Source organism: Cetorhinus maximus, chromosome 14 (genome assembly GCF_964194155.1).
Source record: "Cetorhinus maximus chromosome 14, sCetMax3.hap1.1, whole genome shotgun sequence".
NCBI classification, from domain to species: Eukaryota; Metazoa; Chordata; class Chondrichthyes; order Lamniformes; family Cetorhinidae; genus Cetorhinus; species Cetorhinus maximus.
In genome coordinates this window covers 66,100,428-66,122,318 of record NC_135892.1, presented here as the reverse complement: position 1 = coordinate 66,122,318, position 21,891 = coordinate 66,100,428, and the positions used below count along the sequence as shown (strand labels likewise).

The window sequence follows — 21,891 nt, the reverse complement described above, 5'->3', positions numbered from 1 at the left end:
GGTGATGTTCTATGGTCAGCCAGGAAGATCAAGAATAAGAGGGGAGATCATACTGAGAACTCCCAGCAAACATTCATAATGGGGTGACAATGTCCTTTCCTGTCTAGCTTTGCAGTGAAGCTAGTTCAATAGGGAGGGCAGTAGCAGCAATGATTACCAGCTTAAAAGCAAAAAACTGCAGATGCTGGAAATCCAAAACGAAAACAAAAATACCTGGAAAAACTCAGCAGGTCTGGCAGCATCTGCGGAGAGGAACATAGTTAATGTTTTGAGTCCGAATGACCCTTCAACAGAATTAAGTAAAAATAGAAGAGAGGTGAAATATAAGCTGGTTTAAGAGGGGGTGGGACAAGTAGAGCTTATCCAGCTCTACTTGTCCCATCCCCCCTTAAATCAGCTTATATTTCACCTCTCTTCTATTTTTACTTAGTTCTGTTGAAGGGTCATTCGGACTCAAATCATTAACTATGTTCCTCTCCGCAGATGCTGCCAGACCTGCTGAGTTTTTCCAGGTATTTTTGCTTTTGTTTATGATTACCAGCTTGTCTGCCCCTAGACAGTAGCTAGTGCGAGATCAGGAACTAAGCTCCAATTTGCTGTGGGCATGTGAAAATAGGTGAACAAAGACAAAGAGATCTGAAAGCTTTAACCACATGCTGAAAGGTGGAGGGTTCAATGACTTTTTTTTAAGCAAAGCAAAACAACTTTCTAATATGGAGAAGCATGGTTTATGTTTTGGGTGGGCTTAAAAAATTGCAGGCCAGCAATTTTCAATCAGCATGCGGTAATGGTGTGGGTTAGGAATCCACCCACTGCGGTACCGACATGCTAGACATTGCCAAAGTGGGTATTTTAGACCTTCTGCAATTGTGATGGAGTTGGGCCGATTTTGGTAGGTGATGAGTCATACCAGCATAGAAGTGTCATGAACCATAGTTTGAAGATGGGAACCATGACAACTGGAAAGCTGTCAAGAGACAGGACATCACTGTGGAAGTGAAAAAGTATTCAGATGCAATGCATTAGAGTAAGTTTTATGCTCCATTTTACAATTGTGAAAACCATATCTGATGTGCGAAAGAGTGCAATGTCCCCCTGGCTTTGATTTCCAACCCCCCCACCCCCCCCAATTGAGGTTCAGCTCAGGCGTCTGTTTGGCCGTTTCAAAGCCTTGGCAGATGACTGAGCTTCTGGCTGTGTTCAAAGGCTTTAATGGATTCTGCACAAGGAGGTTTGTTGACATATTTGTTCAGTGGAACTTCATTATGAATGCTTAGCTGACTTCCAACTCACTACTGGATTCTGCTCAGCAGGGGTTGACAACATAGCTGTCATTTTGATACACTTATGAGCTGTTACGAGGATAATGATTGTTTAAGTGGATTTTCAAGTAATGTTCATTTTGACAGATTTATGAGCTTCTCAAAGGCTTTCCAATGTTATTTAGGCCTCACGAATTCTACCTATAGGGGTTTTGGGGCTATGGGGGTGCTGAGGGGAGTATAGAGTGGGAATGAGGTGCTCAGGATTAGGGAGCCTCATCTCCAAATCTGGGCCCATGTCTCAGTAAACATAGGTGGGACTTTTAACCTGGCCAGGTCGGCACAGCCTGACTCCAGGCCATCACTGCCTCTGCCAAATGCAAATAGCATCAGCGAGCAATGCTAGGTAACAGGTGGGATCACAATGTCAGGAAATCTCCCCCACTCCCACTTCCAGCCTCAAAGATGAAAATCTGGCCCTGAGTGTCAGTGCCAACATTTGAGTGTTACTGCCTAGGAGTATACTTAGCTTAATCTTAACTTCCTGCTGTCAATCTTCATTGCAGCAAGATAACAACATATGCAGCAGGACCCTTGACCTTTGTTGAGGGACAGGACGAGCAAGACAAGCAACAGCATCAGGAGCAGCAGAACAGCAGCAACATCATCTGCTGCCTTCTCCTCAGCCACCTGCTGCTCCAAAGGGCAGAGGGGATGGACACTGAGATCCATCTCCAAGGAGGCGAGACCCATGACACAGGGTCTACAGGCACAGACTCAGGTTTCTTGACACATGTAAGTGCTAGTGCCTTATGCTTTCCTGGCAGGTCATTGCTGACATCTGCAGCCTCGTGGAACAAGACATCCTTCGTGGTGGACTAGGTGGGCATGTCATGCCAGTGGCCATTAAGGTGCCTATCACTGGAGGGCTGACCTCCAGTAAGCTTGAGGTTAGCTGTCTAGGTGGGATGCGAGGTGCCTGCAGAGAGACGAATGAGTGGGGCTATAAAGGTGTGCTGCGCAGGAGAATGCTAGGGAAGTTAGTGTGTGGCTTGACACCCAAAAGTGTTATGCCATTCACCCATCTTGCCCTCCTGAGATCCTGGGTCCTTTTGTTGTCGAGCTTCCAGCATGGAGAAAGCAAATTCCTACTGCTGATCTCTTTATCCTCTTTCATCCAAGCCTGCCTGTTTGGAGAGGCTGGTCTTTTCCACCTGTCCCTGGGGAAGATCGCCTCACTTCAGGCCCTCAAAGATCTTCTATTGGTGGAGGGAGGGAGGAGGAATGGTGGTGGTGGAACCCTCCAGATCCTCCTTTCCATACTTGTGGTTGCTGAAGCCACAGGGATCAATGTACAGTTCAGCTACATTAACCCCTGTTGGGGCCCCTTTAATTAAAAATCCTTCCTTTGACAGATTTGGTGGGTCATCCCACTCACCTGCTCTGATGGGTTGGGAAATCCCTGGGAAGGAGGTTTTGTTCCAGGAGGCTGTAACAATCTGCTGTGAAAGCCTTCTGAGGCATTGGTGCTAACACACATTGAGAGGGCTGATCCTCTACTTGTAAACCCTATGTTTGGGAGTCTTGCCACCTTGGAGTCGGATCTCTGCACTGTGGAGTGGCACGTGGCAAAGGAGAAGACAGCTGGTGCTGTTGCTGGTGTTGTTCCTGCTGCTCATGGGTGCTGTCAGTTAGAGAGTCAGTGCAAAGCCCGCTACAGATTCCAACGGGTTTCTGATCAACTACAGATCCCGCTGTATCATTTGGGACGATTAGTTGAAAATTTGGCCCAGCAAATCCATTTATGCTTACTTGTGAAATATAGCAGCTTGCTGATTTGTACCAGGCATCATTTCACCAAGTGTTTGCTTGATCTGCTCTCAAGAGAAAGTGAAAGATGCAAATCCAGTCCAGATCGCAGAGGGATATGACTGTTATGTCTCGGAATGTGAAACCACAAAAATGGATATAGGTCAGTGTTAGTCAACTCCCATAGAGTAGGGCACAAAGGCTGCTTACAGGAGCAGTAACAACATTGGTCCAAAGAACATATGTACTGCACTGGAAAATTTGTTACTGCTTGGGTTATAAAAGGCAAACAGCTCCCTTCCATTTAAGAGGTCAGAAAAAAAAAAGCAGAACCAAAAATCAACTTAGGAATCTGTATTCAATAGAAATTTAAATATAGGTGGAAAAGGTTGGGGGTAGGGGACTGGAGGGGTGAAATTCCAGATTTATTGCAGTTGGATTTTTGGCCTAAAGTCACATTTACACTTCATTTTGACTCATTTATTCTCCAGATTTATAGGCTGAGAGTCTACAACCCCAGAATATTAATAGTTTGTAACTAATTTGACAGCAAATTATATTACACTAAAGCAGCTGCAAACTTTCCAAACCACCGTCTGAACTGCACATTGTCATAAAAAGGTTTTTGTCAACAGAAACACAGAATATACTTTAGTTTTAAGAGGGTGAGAAGCAGTATATATTGAAAAGAAAATTACCAATGAATTCAAAGGCCTCTTCGAAGTATTGCCTGAGATTCTGCTTGTTGCTATCAGTGGCAGGTAGCCGTTTGTAATGGAAGATACCTTTCTCGTAATGATAAAGAGGCAGGTGGGTAGTTACGTTGATGATGTAGCCAACATTCATCCGCTGCATTTTTTCTATATCCTGAGCATCCTGCTCATTTCCTAGAAACAGGAAGGGTAGGATGGGCGTCAGCTCTGCATTTTCAATGTCAGGGGTAGTGGGGATGGACTGAGGTAGCTGTGTTGGAATTGCTGAGGCTGCCCCTGCATCTGGGCACTCCTGAAGCTGCAGAGAATGATCACAGAGATTCTCATGATGTTGTTTGAAACTGCTGTGGCCACCTATGAAGAGAAAAAAAAATAGAACACAGTTAGTTAGCTGCTTGCAGAATTCCAGAACATTGCTTTTGTGCCTCAACTGCACTGTGCTAAACTAAATAATTCACATTACTGTCAAGTAGGGTAGTCAGGCAATATTTTCTTTCTTTTTACAATAATCAAATGTCAAACAAATCTAATAGTTCTTCTGTTGAGGCACCATGCACTGGCCATAAAAGTATGTAGCAAAGAAGGAGACTATTTGGTGCACTGTGTTTCTGCCTGCTCTTTAGAGCAATCCAGAACTAATCCCACTGCCCTGCTTTCTTTCCACAACCCTTATCTACCTCCATTTCAAATATTTATCCAACTGCAAATATGTGTTTCATTATTGTTACTCGATTATTTCACCAAGTTTTGTAAATGGACTTCTGTGCACTTCTTTTAAAAACAAAAATAACCCGCTGCTAGTAATTGGTCTTTACTTTGTGTTTCACAATTAGTCCCCAATAACTTGTGTGGTTCTTCAACTGGGAAAAAGGCAGCACTGTAGTGACTTTTAACAGTGCCCAGCTGGTGTTAACGTACTTGTCTGAGTAGTTGCATTGGACTAATTCCCGCCGTGCTCATACTGGCGTTCTGGTCACCACCATCTTGGTAAGAGTCTTTGGGTAGGCAGCTTGGAGAACCCTCCCGTTTCAGGTGGCAGGCCACTTTTAATATGCAGAGTAGATCCGTTGACACATATCGCATCCCTTTTCTAATTGTGAGGTATAACTAGGCACAGAGTAAGTTCCGCCCATTTATGCCAGCATGAAGTGGCTGAAATAGTAGCACATTCAAAAAGGAACCCGAAACCATTTTCATCTTTTATTTTTGTAGGAAAGCTCCTTCTGGCCCCAACAAGATACTCTGGCATATTGCAGGCTTTTGCACGACCCCATCTGCACCCCCCCGCCCCTCCAATTCCAGCCTTTCTGCCAGACCTGGATCATCAGCCAGCTCAGTGTAGGAGCCAGTCGATTTCAAGCTCTCTTTTTGTGGAATGCTAAAATTGGCCCTCTGTGTCTTTAGGAGAATTGGACAGCTAATTTTCCTGCAGTGTTATGGTGATCAATATGGCAATCACAATGGAGAAAGAAAAGCAACTCATGGTGGCTTACATTTTATTGTACACACTATAATATGGCAACACCACTGCTGGTAAAATAATTTACTACTTTGTCTCTTATATTGTCGTAACACTCTCACACCACAGCTCGTCAGACAGGGAATAAATAAGAACTGTTGAACGTCCGGGTAATAAGATTCATTTTCAGAACTTACAATAGCTCTTGGCTATTAATCAAAGTTTAGACCCTAACAGTGCCATTATACTTTGAAGCTGGTTTTCCGGGCTCCAATTCTGCCCAAAGATCCTCAAAGATTAAACCAGTCAATCAAGCAGGCAAGGGGTGGGGAAGCAACAAATTTCAGCATCTGAGCACCATGATATACAATATGAAATGCTACAGTATGATGTAACCATTGAGATTCTCCATCAACACTCCACTTTGAATCTCTCATTACTTCTAAATCGAATAAAATCTACCCAGGGCGAGTTTATTATAACTCAACCCAAACCTTTTCTGTACTAATATGTAGGTTACACTCTGGTTAGTGCAGAATTGCCTGTTGGAAATGGCCAAATTTATAAGAACTCCCCAGGTCAGGAAAACAGCAACTTACTGCAAGTGTGTACACAACATGGGCAGTGCTTGTAACACAGGATTGCTTTCAGAACATAGAAAGGCAGTCAGTTCTGTGGTTTTAGGTTTCTTGGATACCTTCAATGAAAGCCTTTAGTAAACTTAAGGCTACACAGCAAACATGTGACCTTTTCTGTGGTATGTTTTTGCAAATGAAGATCATTCCTGTGGTTGTCAATTTAAACTTCAATTCAGGCAAATTGCCATTTTTCTAAATGGTTCCTAATAGTTTTCAAATGTTGCTGAACACTTGCAGAATACCATAACCTATTAACTTGTATGTGAAGTCAGACTGAAGAACTCTCGTGGACACCCTATTTACTGAGTAGACATCCAGGTGAAAAGGAATTGTGACCCTTAAACGTTTGAAACAATGGACTGTAATTTGTGGTCAAATTAACAGTGGCTCTTGTTGTTATTTGTGTGCAAATGGTGCACCAAGTTCGGGCGAAAGGCAGATGCATGGTTAAACTCAAATAGCCTAAAAGTTCCTTGCTCGAGTAACCCAAAACTAACCCTACTGTCTTGGACTTTTCCTGCAGCTTTCTCCACTTCGAATATTTATCCAGTTTTCCATTAAAAGCCAATCTCAGCCTTCCATATGCTTCAACAATCCTCTGTGTAAAAAAAAATCTTCTAACAGTCCCATCTCTAACCTCCTTTTTCACTGCAAGGTGCTCGATCATGTCACTTTCCAGATCCATAACCAACTCTCCCACAATTCCAAGTTTCAATCCCTCCCACATCATCAGAACAGCCCTAACCAAAGTCAAGAATTACACTATTTCTGGTATACTATTCCTCCTCACCTTTCTAATCTCTGTAGCCTTCAACACAGTCAGCCAATCACACAATTCTCCTGTAATACCCCTTATGTGTTATCCTGCTTCATGTGGCTGACCTAGCTTGGTCCACAGTTACTTATCTAATCAGAGGATCTCTGTCAATACTTCTCATCCTATCCCTACACCATTTCATTCTTCCTCATCTGCATGCTACCCCTTGGAACATCATCTGATGCCATGGGCTCTGTTGTTACATGTATGCAAATGACGTCAAACTCTGCCTCGTCATTACCGTTTTGACTCCTCCACTGCCTGTGCTGTTAGACTGTTTCCCTAATATCGAGTCCCAGATACACTGCAATTTCCACCAACTATAAATTGGGAAAGACAAAGCCATTATCTTGTCCCCATCACAAAATCTGTAACTTTTCCACTAATTCAGATCATTCAAAATTCTGTTGCCTGTATCCTATTCCAGATCACCCATCTTCACTGATCTACAATGGACGCTGCAGGGTCTTCCACACCTCAAATTTAAAATTTTAAACTTTTGTTTAAATCGCTATGGTTTATCCCTCCGTACCTCTAACCTCTTCCAGTACTACAACCCTCTCAAATTCTCTATTCTGACATTGGTTTCTTGTGCACCCAGTTTGTTTCTATCCTGTCTTAATCCCATCATGATTTTACACACCTTTATCAAATCAGCCTATAATCTATCCTAAGGAAAGCAACCCCAATTTCTCACCTTTCTTCATATTTGTATTTTTTCATACTAGACAGCATCCTAATGAATTTACATTATACCCTTTTTATGCAGTACTCCTAAATTCTCTTCCTTTGCCCCAGCATCCACTTTTGTTATGCCTCTGTGAAGTATCTTAGTATATTTTTCTATACTAAATTCAACATATGAATGCAAGTGCTTTTGTTGTTAACCTCTCTCCTCACTCTCAATGCAATTTTAAAATGATGGCCCTTTGCTACATATTGCCCAGAGAAAATACTCCTTTCCTATTAACTCTAGAGAAGGCCTTCAAAATTTGAAAATACCGCAATTAAATCTCCTCCTAGCCTTCTCTGCTTTGGTGGAAATAGTCCTAACATCTCATGTCCCTCTTCATAACTATAGTTTTTCATTGCTGCATCATCCTGGTAAGTTTCTATAATGGGGCACAAATCTCTGTACCCTGAACAATGGTTTGTGCAAATTTATCATCACTTCTTTACTTGGATTTATAAAACCCAAAATTTTGACGATCTTTTTTAATGGCTTTATCTATTTGTACGCTCAGGAGTTTATATATTCAAATGCTTATCCACTTCAATTTTTCTTCTTTTTACAGCTACAGTTCTAAAGGGTTAAAATGCAATTAGGTATGGATTTATGAAAAAGAGTTAATAATTTAACTAATCAACTGTGAAAGTGTTCAGTAGGGAAATTATTACATGCAATCCCATTTACAAAGTGATTAAAAAGATTGAAGTCGAGTTAACACCCAACCACATACCAGTTCAATATATTCACCTCTCCGTTTTCCTTCATCACACAGGCTTGTCAAACCCAAATGTAACCTCACCTAAACATTATTTCCTGGTCTACATAGCTTTTCAACCTTGCTGGTGTTCTGAGCTATTCACCTTCATTTTTCAATTAGTGATAAAATATTAAATCACATAATAAAACCAAAATATAAAAAGGTAGAAAGTGAAATGATAGCTCACCAAACAATTACAATAGGAATAGTTAGGAATTAACATAAATTAATCATAGGAAGAGGAGTAGGTCATTAAGCCCCTCAAGCATGTACCTAAATATCTTTGGACCTCTACTGTTTCCAGGTTCTCACCATTTAAAAGCCCTTGGATCTATTCTTTTTGATCCAAAATGAATGGTCTTACAGTTAACTGTATTGAAATTCATCTACCACATTTCGCCCATTTGCTTAATTGATCAATGTCTCTTTATAATTTCATGTTCCCACCTACACTACTTACTTTATAGTCAAACTTTTTGTCATTGGTAAACTTGGATATAATATTGCGTTATCCAAGTCATTAATAAATGTGGTGAATAGTGAGGGCCCAGCACAGATCCTTGTGGGACAACACTTGCCATGTCCTTCCAATCGAGTAGAACTTGAATAAAAGGTTATGCAGAATGTCAGGGAAACTCAGTCCCTCAAGTGTGAAACCAGCAGTCTGTTGAGCTACATTAAAAGCACTTACTTACCTATAACATTTTATCTTGCAATATGGTGCAATTCCAAAAGTGAAAGGTCAATTTATAATTACATCATTTTGTGTCATGGATGCCAACTTTTGCACCCAGATTATTTTTATTAGCACATTTAACAAATGATCAGTATACAAAGGTATTAATTTGTTTTCAATGTTGTTTACCTGTATAATGCACAAGGCGTTTTGTACTAAAGTTAGTGCGGTGGCTAAAATGGTATTGCCACAGGCACACCTGTGGGTTGTCAGTGCTATCTATTATACAACACTACTTTATAATAAACTATTAGCCCCTTTGGACCTGCTTCACCTTTTTTGATAGCCATGGCATCTCATTTGAATCCCAAATCTCTAGTTCCCTTATCATTAATTATCTACCTTCCTTTTAGCCACTTTAATTGAGTTTGCATCTAGGACAGCGAGTTCCATCTCCAGTTTCAAATACCAATCCTTACTGTCATTACCACTTCCCTCTCCTGGTTAACTAAAAATTAACTGCCCACAGAAAATCATTACTATGACAATTAGAATCCTAATACAATACATATTTTTGTAACAAATATCAAAGGGGTAGAAATGAGTTAGTTTCCCATTTTTGACTCCAGACACCCTGCGCTTGAAGCAAAAGGCCAGAGGATCAATGGAAATTAGTCATCTGATTTCACCCGAATAATTGGGTTAGGCCTCACCAAGCAGCGCATCAGGAGGCATCAATTTCGGGTGGCATGCCTGGCTGGCAGCGTCCCTCATGCAGGTGCCTTGGCAGTGAGGGAGGGTGTGGTTGGAAGGGGCTAATGGATAACTGATCACGACTCCTGTGGCTTCTTGAAGAAAAAAAAACACATCTAATACTCGTCATTGGTGACCTGAAGAACCCTGGATGGGGCAGAATTTGTCTAAGGTGTTCTTTCACAAGTGTTAGGCCACTAATTTCCACTTTCAAAAGGCCTAACACATTTGAAGCCTTGGCCCCTTACTCTCTCTGAAAGAATGAGCCCCATGAATTTGGCAGTGGGACCAAAGCCTGCTCAAATTGGGTGCAACCCACACCACTGCTAAATTGGTAGTATTCATGCCCATTTTACTCCTGAAAAATGGGCTTAATGTAGACCAATTTCTAGCCCCAAGTATCTGACTTAAATTTTAATTTGAGTGTCGTGTGGAATTGGTCCAAATTTGGAAGCTGCACCTACACATTGTTCTCACTTCTCCACCATTGATTTCCCTGAAAGCGTGTTTTATAGGCTGTTTTAAAGCTACCTCAGTACTTCACCGTGGATGAGGATACACAAAACAGTAAGAAAAACACACTTGGGAGTCAAATCCAGATTATATTTTACCTTAATAAATGAACAAAAAACAAAAATGAACAAAACACAGATCAATTCATTATCAAACCATGAGCTATAAAACCAGTGACACAATGTGCATAGATAAAGCCCTTGAAACGCAGGAAATTTGCCCAGATTATACCACAGCTGTAAAATAAAAGATCACATTCTGCTGCTTCAAAGACAAAAAAAAACATTTTTAATACAATTGTATAATAAATTTTGCTTATGATTTCAGGTTACAGCTGCAGTTAATTTGGATTGAGAGGACTATTGATGGGGTCTGATTGCTATTGTGTTCATGCTGATTTTCCTTTTACATTAATTTGAATTGGGGTATTTGGAAAAGGTTATTATTGCTCCTTTTCCTTTGCCAGCTTGTGACTGAATAGGCCTTCATGAATGCACCCCAACCCCCTCCATGCCTCACACACTGACTATGAAGGTAGCACTCTGAGCTCCTCACATGCAATTCTCCCTTTCACTTTTCTCTCCTCCTCTCCTTAATGTGGTTCAGATTGGGAGCACAGCTCCATAATACGTTAATACTTATCATCACCATACAATTCCAATAAGATTGCTATTGAAGGGGAAATTAACCTTTTTTGGCTTGCCTACCTAAGCACTCAGCTATCAAAAGACAACACACAATATTTTGGCTATAACCCACCAATCCTGGTGGTTTATCTAAAAATTCAATGTAAATAAACAATTTTCCCTGAGCTCATGATCAAATGAAGAGTATATTTAGCAAATGAGGAGCATTGAATTAATTATTGGAAAGGAAGTTTCTTTCAGTGACCAAAATTGAACATATACGAAGTACAGCTATTTGGTAACAATGTAAATACTATGGACTAATGTCATAAAATGTTGACCCTGTCAAAATAACCCATTTGACAGCTTTTCCCTTGAAAAGGTATTTGAAATATAGCTGGAGAGTAATAAACAAAATGGATTAGCTTGCTTTGATTGTGGAAATTTTAATGAAGTCCTCTGAGCTAATGGCTGTTGATTTAAAATCTGCTTTAATCTTTGGTACAAAGATTGTTAGTTCATGCTCACAGAACCAGCAACTGGTACCTTATGCACACAAGCAGTTAGGGTTCGGACTGGAGACCAGAACTGATCTTCAAAATAAAAACAATTTTGTATGTGCTAAAAGACCCACTAAGAGTATTGTTTTGGACATGATTGAAAATGGACTCCCAGCCTAAAACATTGTGCTTATTGGATGATCCTGCTGCAAGACAATAACCTCGTCCTTGCCCCAATTCCCAAATGGGCTCACAACATTTGATTTAATTTAAAAAGAAAATAACTGCCTGTGATATGATACTCATGAAAATGCAGTTTCACCTAATGTTGGATGATGGCAGCAGGTGACAGCATAAACACAATATATGATAGGATACATTGATAAGCAATCAAAAACCTTATTTTAATAAAACTTCCATTTCAGGCAGTTTGCCATCTATCAGTCTGTAAAGTTGTATATTGAAAGAAGTTAATTGCTGTGGGTCGAACTGGATGTAGTAACTTTTTTTTGACAGCAACTGTGGTGATGAACTCAAACTGCTTCAGTTCAAAATGTATATGTTTGGTTTTGGAAATTTATTTAATTTTTTTTTGGAAATGGAACCTCATCCAGGCCATTGAGTTTACTCTTACAGCAGCTACTAGCACCATAATCGCTGCCACCACTTGAGCAGCAATATCATGGGAACACCATCACCTCCAAGTTCACATGATCCTCAGAGGCTAGGAATCCTGTGATGAGTAACTCACCTCCTGACTCCCCAAAGCCTGTCCACCACTTACAAGGCACAAGTCAGGAGTGTGATGGAATAATCCCCACTTGCCTGAATGAGTGTAGCTCCAACACTCAAGAAGCTTGACACCGTCCAGGACAAAGCAGCCTGCTTGATTGGCACCACATCCACAAACATTCACTCCCCACCGACACACAGTAGCAGCAGTTTATACCATCTACAAAATGCACTGCAGGAATTCACCAAGGCTCCTTCGACAGCACCTTCCAAACTCACGACCACTACTATCCAGAAGGACAAGGGCAGCAGATAGATGGGAACACCACCACTTGGAAGTTCCCCTCCAAGTCACTCACCATCCTGACTGGAAATATATTGCCGTTTCTTTATTGTCGCTTGGTCAAAACCCTGGAACTCCCTTCCTAACAGCACTGTGGGTGAACCTGCACCACATGGACTGCAGCAGTTCAAGAAGGCAGCTCACCACCACCTTCTCAAGGGCAACTAGGGTGGGCAATAAATGCTGGCCCAGCCAGTGAAGTCCACATCCCGAGAATGAATAAAAAAACCTTCCAATAATACACCATCTTGACTTGGAGGTACATCATTGAACCCTAATCATCATTGGATCAAAATCCTGGAATTCCCTGTGTAACTGCATTGTGGGAGCATCCTTATGACATAGACTACATTGGCTCAAAAAGGCCCACCGTCACTTTCTCTGGACAGAAAAAGATTAGAAATAAATATCGGCTTTACCCTCTATGTCCCAGGGAATGAATAGTAATAAAACTTTCCTTCTGTATTGTAGGAAAGCACCTAGCTCCTACTAATTAGCCCCCATAATGGCTCAGCCGAGATTAGGAACTAGTCAACTAGGAAACCAGACTGTTACCAATAGGTGGAACAGTGCTTTGGGCTCTGATTCAGCTTCATACTCAGAGGCTTAACAGTTAAAAAAAAGATCATAAAATAATTAGGGATACCTTAATTCATCCAGAAAGATCATAGTTTTTTGCAGCAGCATTCCATTGCATTTTTTCTGATTCCATGGTTTGTAGCTCGATCTGAATGATTATTACATTGATCACTCTCTGGGGGCGTGGAATTTTGTAATAGCGTAGGTCAGGTAATAATAGATGAATTGGCTTTCTTTTCCAATGACCTATCAGGTATCTCTTCTAACTGAAAATTCCAACTCTTAGTCGTAATAACTCGAATCCCTGACACGAATATTCAGACTTGTGATTCTTACCCTGCATTGTCTCCAGTGCCCAAATAACAACCTTGTGCCTTGGTGACCACAACAGGATGCAGTGCTCAAGGTCTGGTCTGACCAGAACCATCTAAGGTTTGATCACAACCTGCTCCGACAAAGAATCTACTGTTTCAACTTTCCAATGGTTTTGTTGATTGCTGCTTTGTTTTGCGTCGATGCTACTAAGTGTTCTTGGTCTCTTTCGGTTTCATCCTTAGCTATTTCACTACCATTTATGGAGTACGTGTTGCATCTATTTTCCCTTCCTATATTCAATACTTTACACTTCTTGGTATGAAACTTCATTGGCCTCAAAATTAGACTGTGTCCAAAACAGACACAGGTGTCACAATGTGTAATTAAGCTGCATCTGTTACTTCCCTTACAGGTAACACAAACTTCACACTGCCTGCTTAATTGCAGCCAGTGCTTAATATGCTGTCAAATGGTTGCATGTCTCAGCAGGGGGCCCAAGTTTGTGCAACACTAGTACCACTTAAAGCTAGCTGTATTACTTGAAGCCAGCCTGAACCTCAAAAGGGAGGTGCACTCTGGGTGAAGTAGATGCTAGAACTGTCTTCAGAAGAGAGCATGAACAAGGAGAACACAGGGAGACTTCGGTACAGAGGTTAAAACAGCAAGACTTTGGGAGGAGAGCCGAGAGTTACAGTTTGAAAATAAGTGAATATTGACATCACTGGAAAGCCCCAAGTTAATTGGCTGGTGAGCAACTGATCTTGGAATGGGTGTGTAAATGGCTGGAAATTAGAAAAACAAATTTTAAAATAATTTTTTAATGGTAAAGGTCTATTCTATTACTAAAGTTTAAATTAGTACAGTAAGTGGTGGTAAGGAGAGGCACTGAATAAAATAAGAGGAAAATAAATAATCATTTAATTTTATGTATTTAATTAGTTAATTAAAATGCATTAAGGGTGGCAGGGCAGGTGATGTGTTGTGACTGAAGAATTTGAGTGTTCCTGGAAGTCAAAGTATCCAGGAAAACATATCTGCAGTAAGTGTCTGAGAATCTTCAGCTCAGCGTCATTGAGCTGGAAGCAGAGCTATAGACCATGCAATATATTAGAGAGGGATAAAGTTACCTGGGTACTTTGCACCAGAAGGCGGTCACACCCCTTCAGATAGGGTCTTCTGACTTGGGCAGTGTTCACGACAGGAGGGTGACTGCAAGTGAGGCAGGTAAGGGCAACCAGAGGGCAGGAGTGCAGGAGCCTTAGCCCTTGCAATTGTCCAACAGGTTTGAGGTACTTTTAGCTTGTTTGGATGACAGCAGAAGCTGCAGTGTGGGTGAGCTAACTGACCAGGGCATTGTGGTACAGGAAGCCATTCAAGTGGGGGGAGTAAATAGGAATGTAGTGATAGTAGGGGATTGCATAGTCAGGGGGATGGACACAGTTCTCTGCAGACGACAGACAGCTGTGTTGCCTGTCCAGTGCTAGGTTTTGAGGCATCTGCCCTGCGCTGGAGAGGAACTTGCAGTAAAGGGGAAGGATCCAGTTGTCATGGCCCATGTAGGTAACCAATGACATAAGCAGGACTAGAAGAGGTTCTGCTGAAGGAGCATGAGCAACTAAAAGTTAAATTAAAGAGCAGAGCCTCAAGGATAATAATCTTTGGATTATTATCTGAGCCACGATCAAATTGGCATAGGGTAAATAAGATTGGAGAGATGAATGCATGGTTCAAAGATTGGTGTGGGAGAAACGGGTTTCAATTCATGAGACACTGGCATCAGTACTGAGGTGGGAACAGTATCATTAGGACGGTCTTCATCTGAACTGTGCTGGGAGCAGTGTTCTGTCAAATCGCATGACTAGGGCAGTTTAAAGGGCTTTAAACTAAATAGTGGGGACAAGGGATCATGTGAGAGGAAATATAGTAAAGAGAAACAACACAGTAATAGAGCAGGGAAGCAACCTGGGTAATGATTACCAGAGAGTGACAGGAAGGGACAGAGCATGCAATCGTAAGAGTGCATCAGCAGATAAGGCCAAAGATAGCAAAAATAGTTAAAACAAAGTTTAAGGCCCTCTATCTGAATGCGTGCAGCATTTGTAACAAAAGGAATGAATTTTTAGCACAGGCAGAGATAAATATATATGACCTGACAGGTATTACAGAGACAAGGTTGAAAGATGAATAAGGTTGGGGCCTAAATGTTGAAGGGTATTTGACATATTGGAATGACATGAACCTTGGAAAAGGCGGTGGGGTAGCTCTGTTAATTAAGGATGACATTACTTCAGTACTGAGGGATGACCTTAGCTTGAAAGATCAGGATGTAGAATCAGTTTTGATGGAGGTAAGAAATAGTAAAGCTAAGAGGTCACTTGTGGGAGTAGTTTATAAGCCCCCTAACAGTAGTAATGCTGTAGGACAGAGCATACAGGAAGTAATAATAATGCATATAAGAAAGATACCTTAATAATCATGGGTGATTTTAATCTACATGTAGATTGGGAGAATTAGACTGGCAATGGTAGCCTGAAAAAGGAGTTCATAACAGTGTTTTTGGGACAATTTCTTAAAGTAGTACATGGTAGAGGGAGCAGGCCACCATAAACCTGGTAATGTGCAATGAAACAAGATTAATCAATAACCACATGGTAAAGGAGCCTCTAAGTGACAGTGATCACAACATGATAGAATGTCATATTCAGTTTGAAATTGAGAAGTGTAGTTCCATGACCAGTGTTTTAAACTTAAATAAAGGTAACTATGAGGGTATGAAGGCAGAGCTGGCTAAGGTGAACTGGGAAACTAGGTTAAAAGGTAAGACAGTAGACCTGCAGTGGCAGACTTATAAGGTATTTAATAACTCTCAGCAAAGATTTATCCCAGTGAGAAAGAAATGCTCTTTGAGGAGGATGCATCATCTGAAGCTAAATAAGGAAGTCAAGGATAGTATTAAATTGAAAGAAACACTGTACAAATCTTGAAAGATTAGGGGCAAGTCACAGGATTGGACAGACTTTAGAAATTAGCAAAGAATGACTAAAAAGACAATAAAAGGTAGAAAGCAGAATATAAGAGAAAGCCAGCTAGTAATATAAAAACAGATGGTAAGAGTTTCTACAAGTATTTGAAAAGGGAAAAAAAAACTAAAGCTAATGTAGGTCTTCTAGAGAGAGTCTGGGGAATTGATAATTGAAAACAAAGAAGCGGCAGAGGCGTTGAACAGGTATTTTGTGTCTGAATTCACAGTAGAAGACTTAGAAAACTTCCCAAAAATAATTGAAAATCAAGAGCTGATAGGGAGGGATGAACTTAAGACAGTCACCATCACCAGGCAAAAGGGACTAGGAAAACTATTAGAACTAAAGGCTGACAAGTCCGCAGGACCAGATGGCCTTCATCCTAGGGTCTTAAAAGAAGCGGCAGCACAGATAGTTGATGCACTGGTTATAATCTTCCAAAATGCCTTAGATTCAGAAGGGTCCCAGTGGATTGGAAAATAGCTAATATAATACCTTTATTCAAGAAAGGAGGGAGGCAGAAAGCAGGAAACAATAGGGCAGTTAGCCTAACGCCTGTCATAAGGAAAGTGCTAGAATCCATTATTAAAGAGGTTATAGCAGGATACATAGAAAACCATGATGTGATTTGGCAGAGCCAACAAGGCTTTATGAAAGGGAAATAGTGTTTAAATAATCTGTTAGTGTTTTGTGGTGAAGTAATAGTCTAGGTGGATAAAGGGGAACCGCTAGGTGTGGTGTATTTGGATTTCCAAAAGGCATTTGATAAGGTACCACAAAGGTTACTAAACAAGATAAGAACACGTGGTGTAGGGGGTAACATATTAGCATGGATAAAGGATTGGTTACCTGATAGGAAGCAGAAAATAGGGATACATGGGTCTTTTTCAGATTGGCAAACTGTAAGTAGTGGAGTGCCACAGGAATCAGTGCTGGGACCTCAACTATTTACAATCTATATCAATGATTTGATGAAGGGACCAAATGTATGGTAGCTAAATTTGCTGATAAAACCAAGATAGGTAGGAGAGTAAGTTGTCGAGAGGAGGTAGAGAGTCTGCAAAGGGAGATAGACAGGTTAAGTGAGTGGGCCAAGATTTAGCAGTTGGGGTATAAGGTGGGTAATTGTGAACTTGTCCATTTTGGCAAAAAGCAGCAAATGGAGAGAGATTACAGAACTTGGTGATACTGAGGGATCTGGGTGCCCTGGTACATAAATCACAAAGTTAGTATGTAGGTACAGCAAGTGATTAGAAGGCACATGGAATGTTGGCATTTATTGCAAGATGAATGGAATATAAAAGTAGGTAAGTTTTACTGCAGCTGTACAGGGCCTTGGCGGGAGCACATCTTGCAATACTGCATGCTGTTTTGGTCTCCTTATTTGAAAAAAAAGATATAGTTGTTTTAGAAGCAATTCAGAAAAGGTTCACTCGACTCATTCCTGGGAATGAGGTGCCTGCGAAGGTTACGAAGAAAGACTGAGCAGGTAGGCCTATACCCATTGAAGTTTGGAAGAATGAGAGGTAAAACATAAGATCTTGAGGTAACTGGATAGAGTGGATACGAGGAGGATGTTTCCTCTTGTGAGGGAACTAGAATGAAGCGACATTATTTAAGAATAAGAGGTCTCCCTTTTAAGACAGAGATGAGGAGAATTTCTCTCTCTTAGATGGTCATTAGAGTGTGGAATTCTCTTCCTCAGAAGGTAGTGGAAGCTGGGTCTTTAAATTTATTCAAGGCGGAATTAGATAGATTTTTGTTAGACAAGGAAGCCAAGGGTTATGGGGGGCAGACAGGAAAGTGGAGCTGAGACCACAACCAGATTAGCCACGATCTTATTGAATGGTGGAGCAGGCTCAAAGGGTGAATGGCCTACTCCTGCTCCCAAGTCTTATGTTAGAACACAGAATTAAGGTGCAGGGGAGAGAATGTGCTCCAAGCTTCCCTGATACCGGATGCCTCGGTGGAGGAAATCAACAGGAGGGCAGCAGTCCTCTATCCATTAGAGACGAGGAGGCTCTAGGAATCGGACAAACCGTGTAATGGCATTGAGAAGAGATATGTGAGGTGGTCAATACCAGATGTCTAGCTCCAATGACCTGGATGCAGTGCCGCAAGAAATTTCATGCCTCAGAAGCGGTCAAGATTAGTGAATTCAAATGCTATTTCACATCAACTGCTGCATTAACTTCACACGTTGCTCTCAATGCACCACACCCTCTCTATCAGTCATGACTCCGACCTCACACTCGTAGCTCCACTGCACCTTTATACACTTAGTTCTGCTTCAAGCCACACATCCCCATCTCACAACTTGCACACACTGCCAGCTATTCAACCATAAAAATGTCACATCACCCAAACACTTTGCACCACACACAGTGACACATTTCCCTCTCTCAAGGCAAGGTGGTGCATAAAAGGAGACAGCAGCACCTAACAAAAAGGGGGGTGGGGAGTGCTGCATGACTAAAGTCCAATGGAGAAGACTGTGGGCACGATCATTGGAGCATCCATTGCTGAGATCTTGGCCAACAATGAGGCTAAAAGAAGCAAGGATAATAGCATTTATAACCTAATCCTCCTCTTTACATCCCACTTCCCTTCATCCTACACACTGATTTGCAAGCCACAGATAGTGAAAGCAGGCACCTCTTGCTTTATCCCTTCCCTCTCCTCACCTAAACCCTATCTTTGGGCCTCCCTCCTTCAGATGCCGAAGGACTGCAATCAGACCAAGCTGTGCTGGAGGAGCAAGAACTGGAAAAGCGTGAAGGCAGTAGTCACTTGTACTGACGCTCGCAACCATTTCAGGTACTGACACTGCAGTGTGAACTTTACAGGAAGCATATTGCTCTCCTCCCCCACACCCAATTGTAGAAAAATTGGTCTTGAGCCATCCGACTTTAAAAAAGGCTGCCCTGCAGCGATAATACGCTGAAGCTGGCCTTAATGAGCCGAGAGTGGGACTTCCGTCCCTCAGGGATAGGAAGTCCTGACCTCAAGAGCTGCCAGGCAATCTGATTCTAGATGAGTAATGGGGAAGCAGGCAGCATACATGCAGTCAATGGCACCCTACAAATTGGGGAAGCTGGCAACTCTCACAAAACTACCTGTTTCTCTGACAAGAGGGAATGAAATGTATTCAGCCTCTTGGGAAACAGCACATTAGTGACCTCACTTTTGCAGAGGATGGCAAAATGGGAGATGTTGCAGATATTGCTTGCTCCAGCCAGAAAGGAAATTATTCCAGGAGTTTCTGTACAATCACCTCACTGAAGTAGGAGAATTGATCCCTGAACACCCTGGGTAATAAGGCCTCTTCCTGTGAGCCCTCCTTTTCTCCTCCCCACCAAATCCTCTTCTTCTGTTTTCCACAGCTCCTCCTGCTCTGTCTCATCTCTGCTCATTTTCCTTGTCATACTGTAGTCTATAGGGATGTAAACTATCGCACCAATTTTAGGGACCAATTGGTTCTGTTGCAGCAAGAGCCAGTAGAACTCAATCAGTAATTAATCTGAAAGTATTTGACAATTCATGTAAATGGTGGTGTGATGTGGGTGGGGAGTTCCCCAATGCTGCTAAGCACATGTTCAGCTGTGCAAGGTTGAGAGGGGGCATTATCTGGAGCACTGGCATCAAATCAGCTTTCCATGCAGTCCACCATCACAATCTGCCGATTCTGCATACTTCTGGAAGATGCTGCCTATGTGCATACCAAAGCTCTCATCAAAATGTCAGCTAGAACCAGAGATGTGCGCACGTGCAGTGATACAATTTTGCAAGCAAAACCGCACCCAAAGCTCCAAAAAGAAAAAAAAACAATCGGGTGTCATAGAGGCTAATTTGATCACCGCTTTCTTCTATTCAGTCCACTCATGCTTTTTGTCCAACTCATTCGGTAATTACTGAGATGCTTCCCAATGGGAGATCATTATTTTTCACTTAAAAATATCACTTGTCCTTCACAAAACATCAGGATGTCTTGTAAAACTCATTAATCACAACTTCATATTGAGCTATACAAATTTGACAACTCCACATCAAGGATCACTTTTTTTAAACCTTCACTATAACCTGGACTCATTTTCTATCAAGTTTCATGCAGCAGCAGGGTTACTTCACTGATAGTGTGACACCTGAAAAATGTTTAAACAGGATATTAAAAACTTCTGATAACAGACCTTTTAATAGTGCAAGACATGTAAACAAAGACCAAATGTTCTCTTTGATAAGGGTTTATCCAAAAACTCCTAACCCTTTGAAATGGCACAGTTTATTCAGAAAGGTAGCAGAACACTTCTGAATCAAAGTAGCTCTTCTGAATCTCACTGTTGTGCTTATAAAAGGTAACAACTGGGTATTTTTTTCTGATCAAATTGTAAGCACAACTCTACTTTAGCAAGAAGAAAACATATTGTGCCCAAAAATCTCCAATTTTGAGGGAAAAATAATGATGCAGTTGTGGCCTTGAGGGCAAAATTTTGGGAACTAAATCAGATATGTTAGAGTTGCTCCCATTCTAAAACATTTGCTCAACACCAAGTCTGTAGGAGCAAATGCATCCACCCATATATGCAAATGAGAGGATAACAAAGGCAAAAGAAAAGTGTTGTCCCAGAAAAATCCACTTATTCCATTGTGACTTGTCAAACCAGGAAGTGGTTGAGTTTCCAGGCTTTGATTGTCCATAATTTTTGCCCGAAATATAAGGGGTGATTTTCAACTGCCAACCACACTTTGCTGGCCTGAAAAATAGCTAACTAGCACCTTACGCACTCATTCACTCTTTAAATTGGTGCCAATTATTTCCATGCAAAACATGTGGGAAGCTGTTTAAATATATAAATGAGAGTCTACACCTGTTGCAAGATCCCAGTTGCAAATTTTAATGAGAGCTGGGTGAAGTGTGCATAGCACATGGTAGACCCACTTGCTCTAGGTGCTGAGAGTACTAAAAAGAGACTGCTGGAAGCCTCTTCAAAAAGACACTTCTTTTTGATTTTAGTGAGAATTTGTGGTGTCAGGAGAAGCACAAGTGTGAGGGGTCTGAATGCACATTTGTCAAAACATCACTTTGGTTGCACCGTCTGTCCTGAAGGGCTTTCTGTCAATGTCAAAGGGGATGGATGGAGACTTTAGTGTTGTAGCCATTTGTGTCAGGTACTGCTGACCTGTATTGAGTCTTTCTCTGATATGCACTTGCTATGAATCTCTGGTCCTCAAGATGTTCCTCAGTATCTTTACATAAGTGTGATCTAACATTCTTTTTAGTGCAGAGTCACAGATTTGAGTCTGCAGGCTTGGGAGCCTGCAGCTAAATTTTGCTTAGCTTCTGCTCCCCATTTTTAAATTATCACATTTCTTCTTGTATTATAAAAGAACCATGTGACTTAAGTAGGTAGCCACAGTCACCTACCTCTATGTGCAGAAGCATAATTTTGATGGGTCGTTGATTGTGAACCAAACAGCCCCTCACCTGCTGCTTTGTACCTCTTAAGCAGACACACAGGCCCAGGTTCAGCTTCAGCTCCCTCCACATTTCCTCAACCATTTCTAGCCATCACCCTCTTCATCCAGATTGTTTCGTTCCTCCGCTACTATCATGGTTATAAAACCTGTTGGTCCTTTAAAGGAACATCAGGT

General features: G+C 41.5%; 1 protein-coding gene across 2 annotated transcripts in view; it reads right to left on the bottom strand.

The window, feature by feature from the left end:
* dusp10 (dual specificity phosphatase 10) overlaps window positions 1–21,891 on the bottom strand; it is a 38,006-nt gene that overhangs the window by 4,068 nt on the left and 12,047 nt on the right. For both annotated transcript variants that reach the window (XM_078557009.1, XM_078557010.1), the window contains one exon: window positions 3,770–4,138. In XM_078557009.1, coding sequence (XP_078413135.1) covers window positions 3,770–4,138 — 369 coding nt within the window. The remainder of the gene's footprint in view (window positions 1–3,769; window positions 4,139–21,891) is intronic.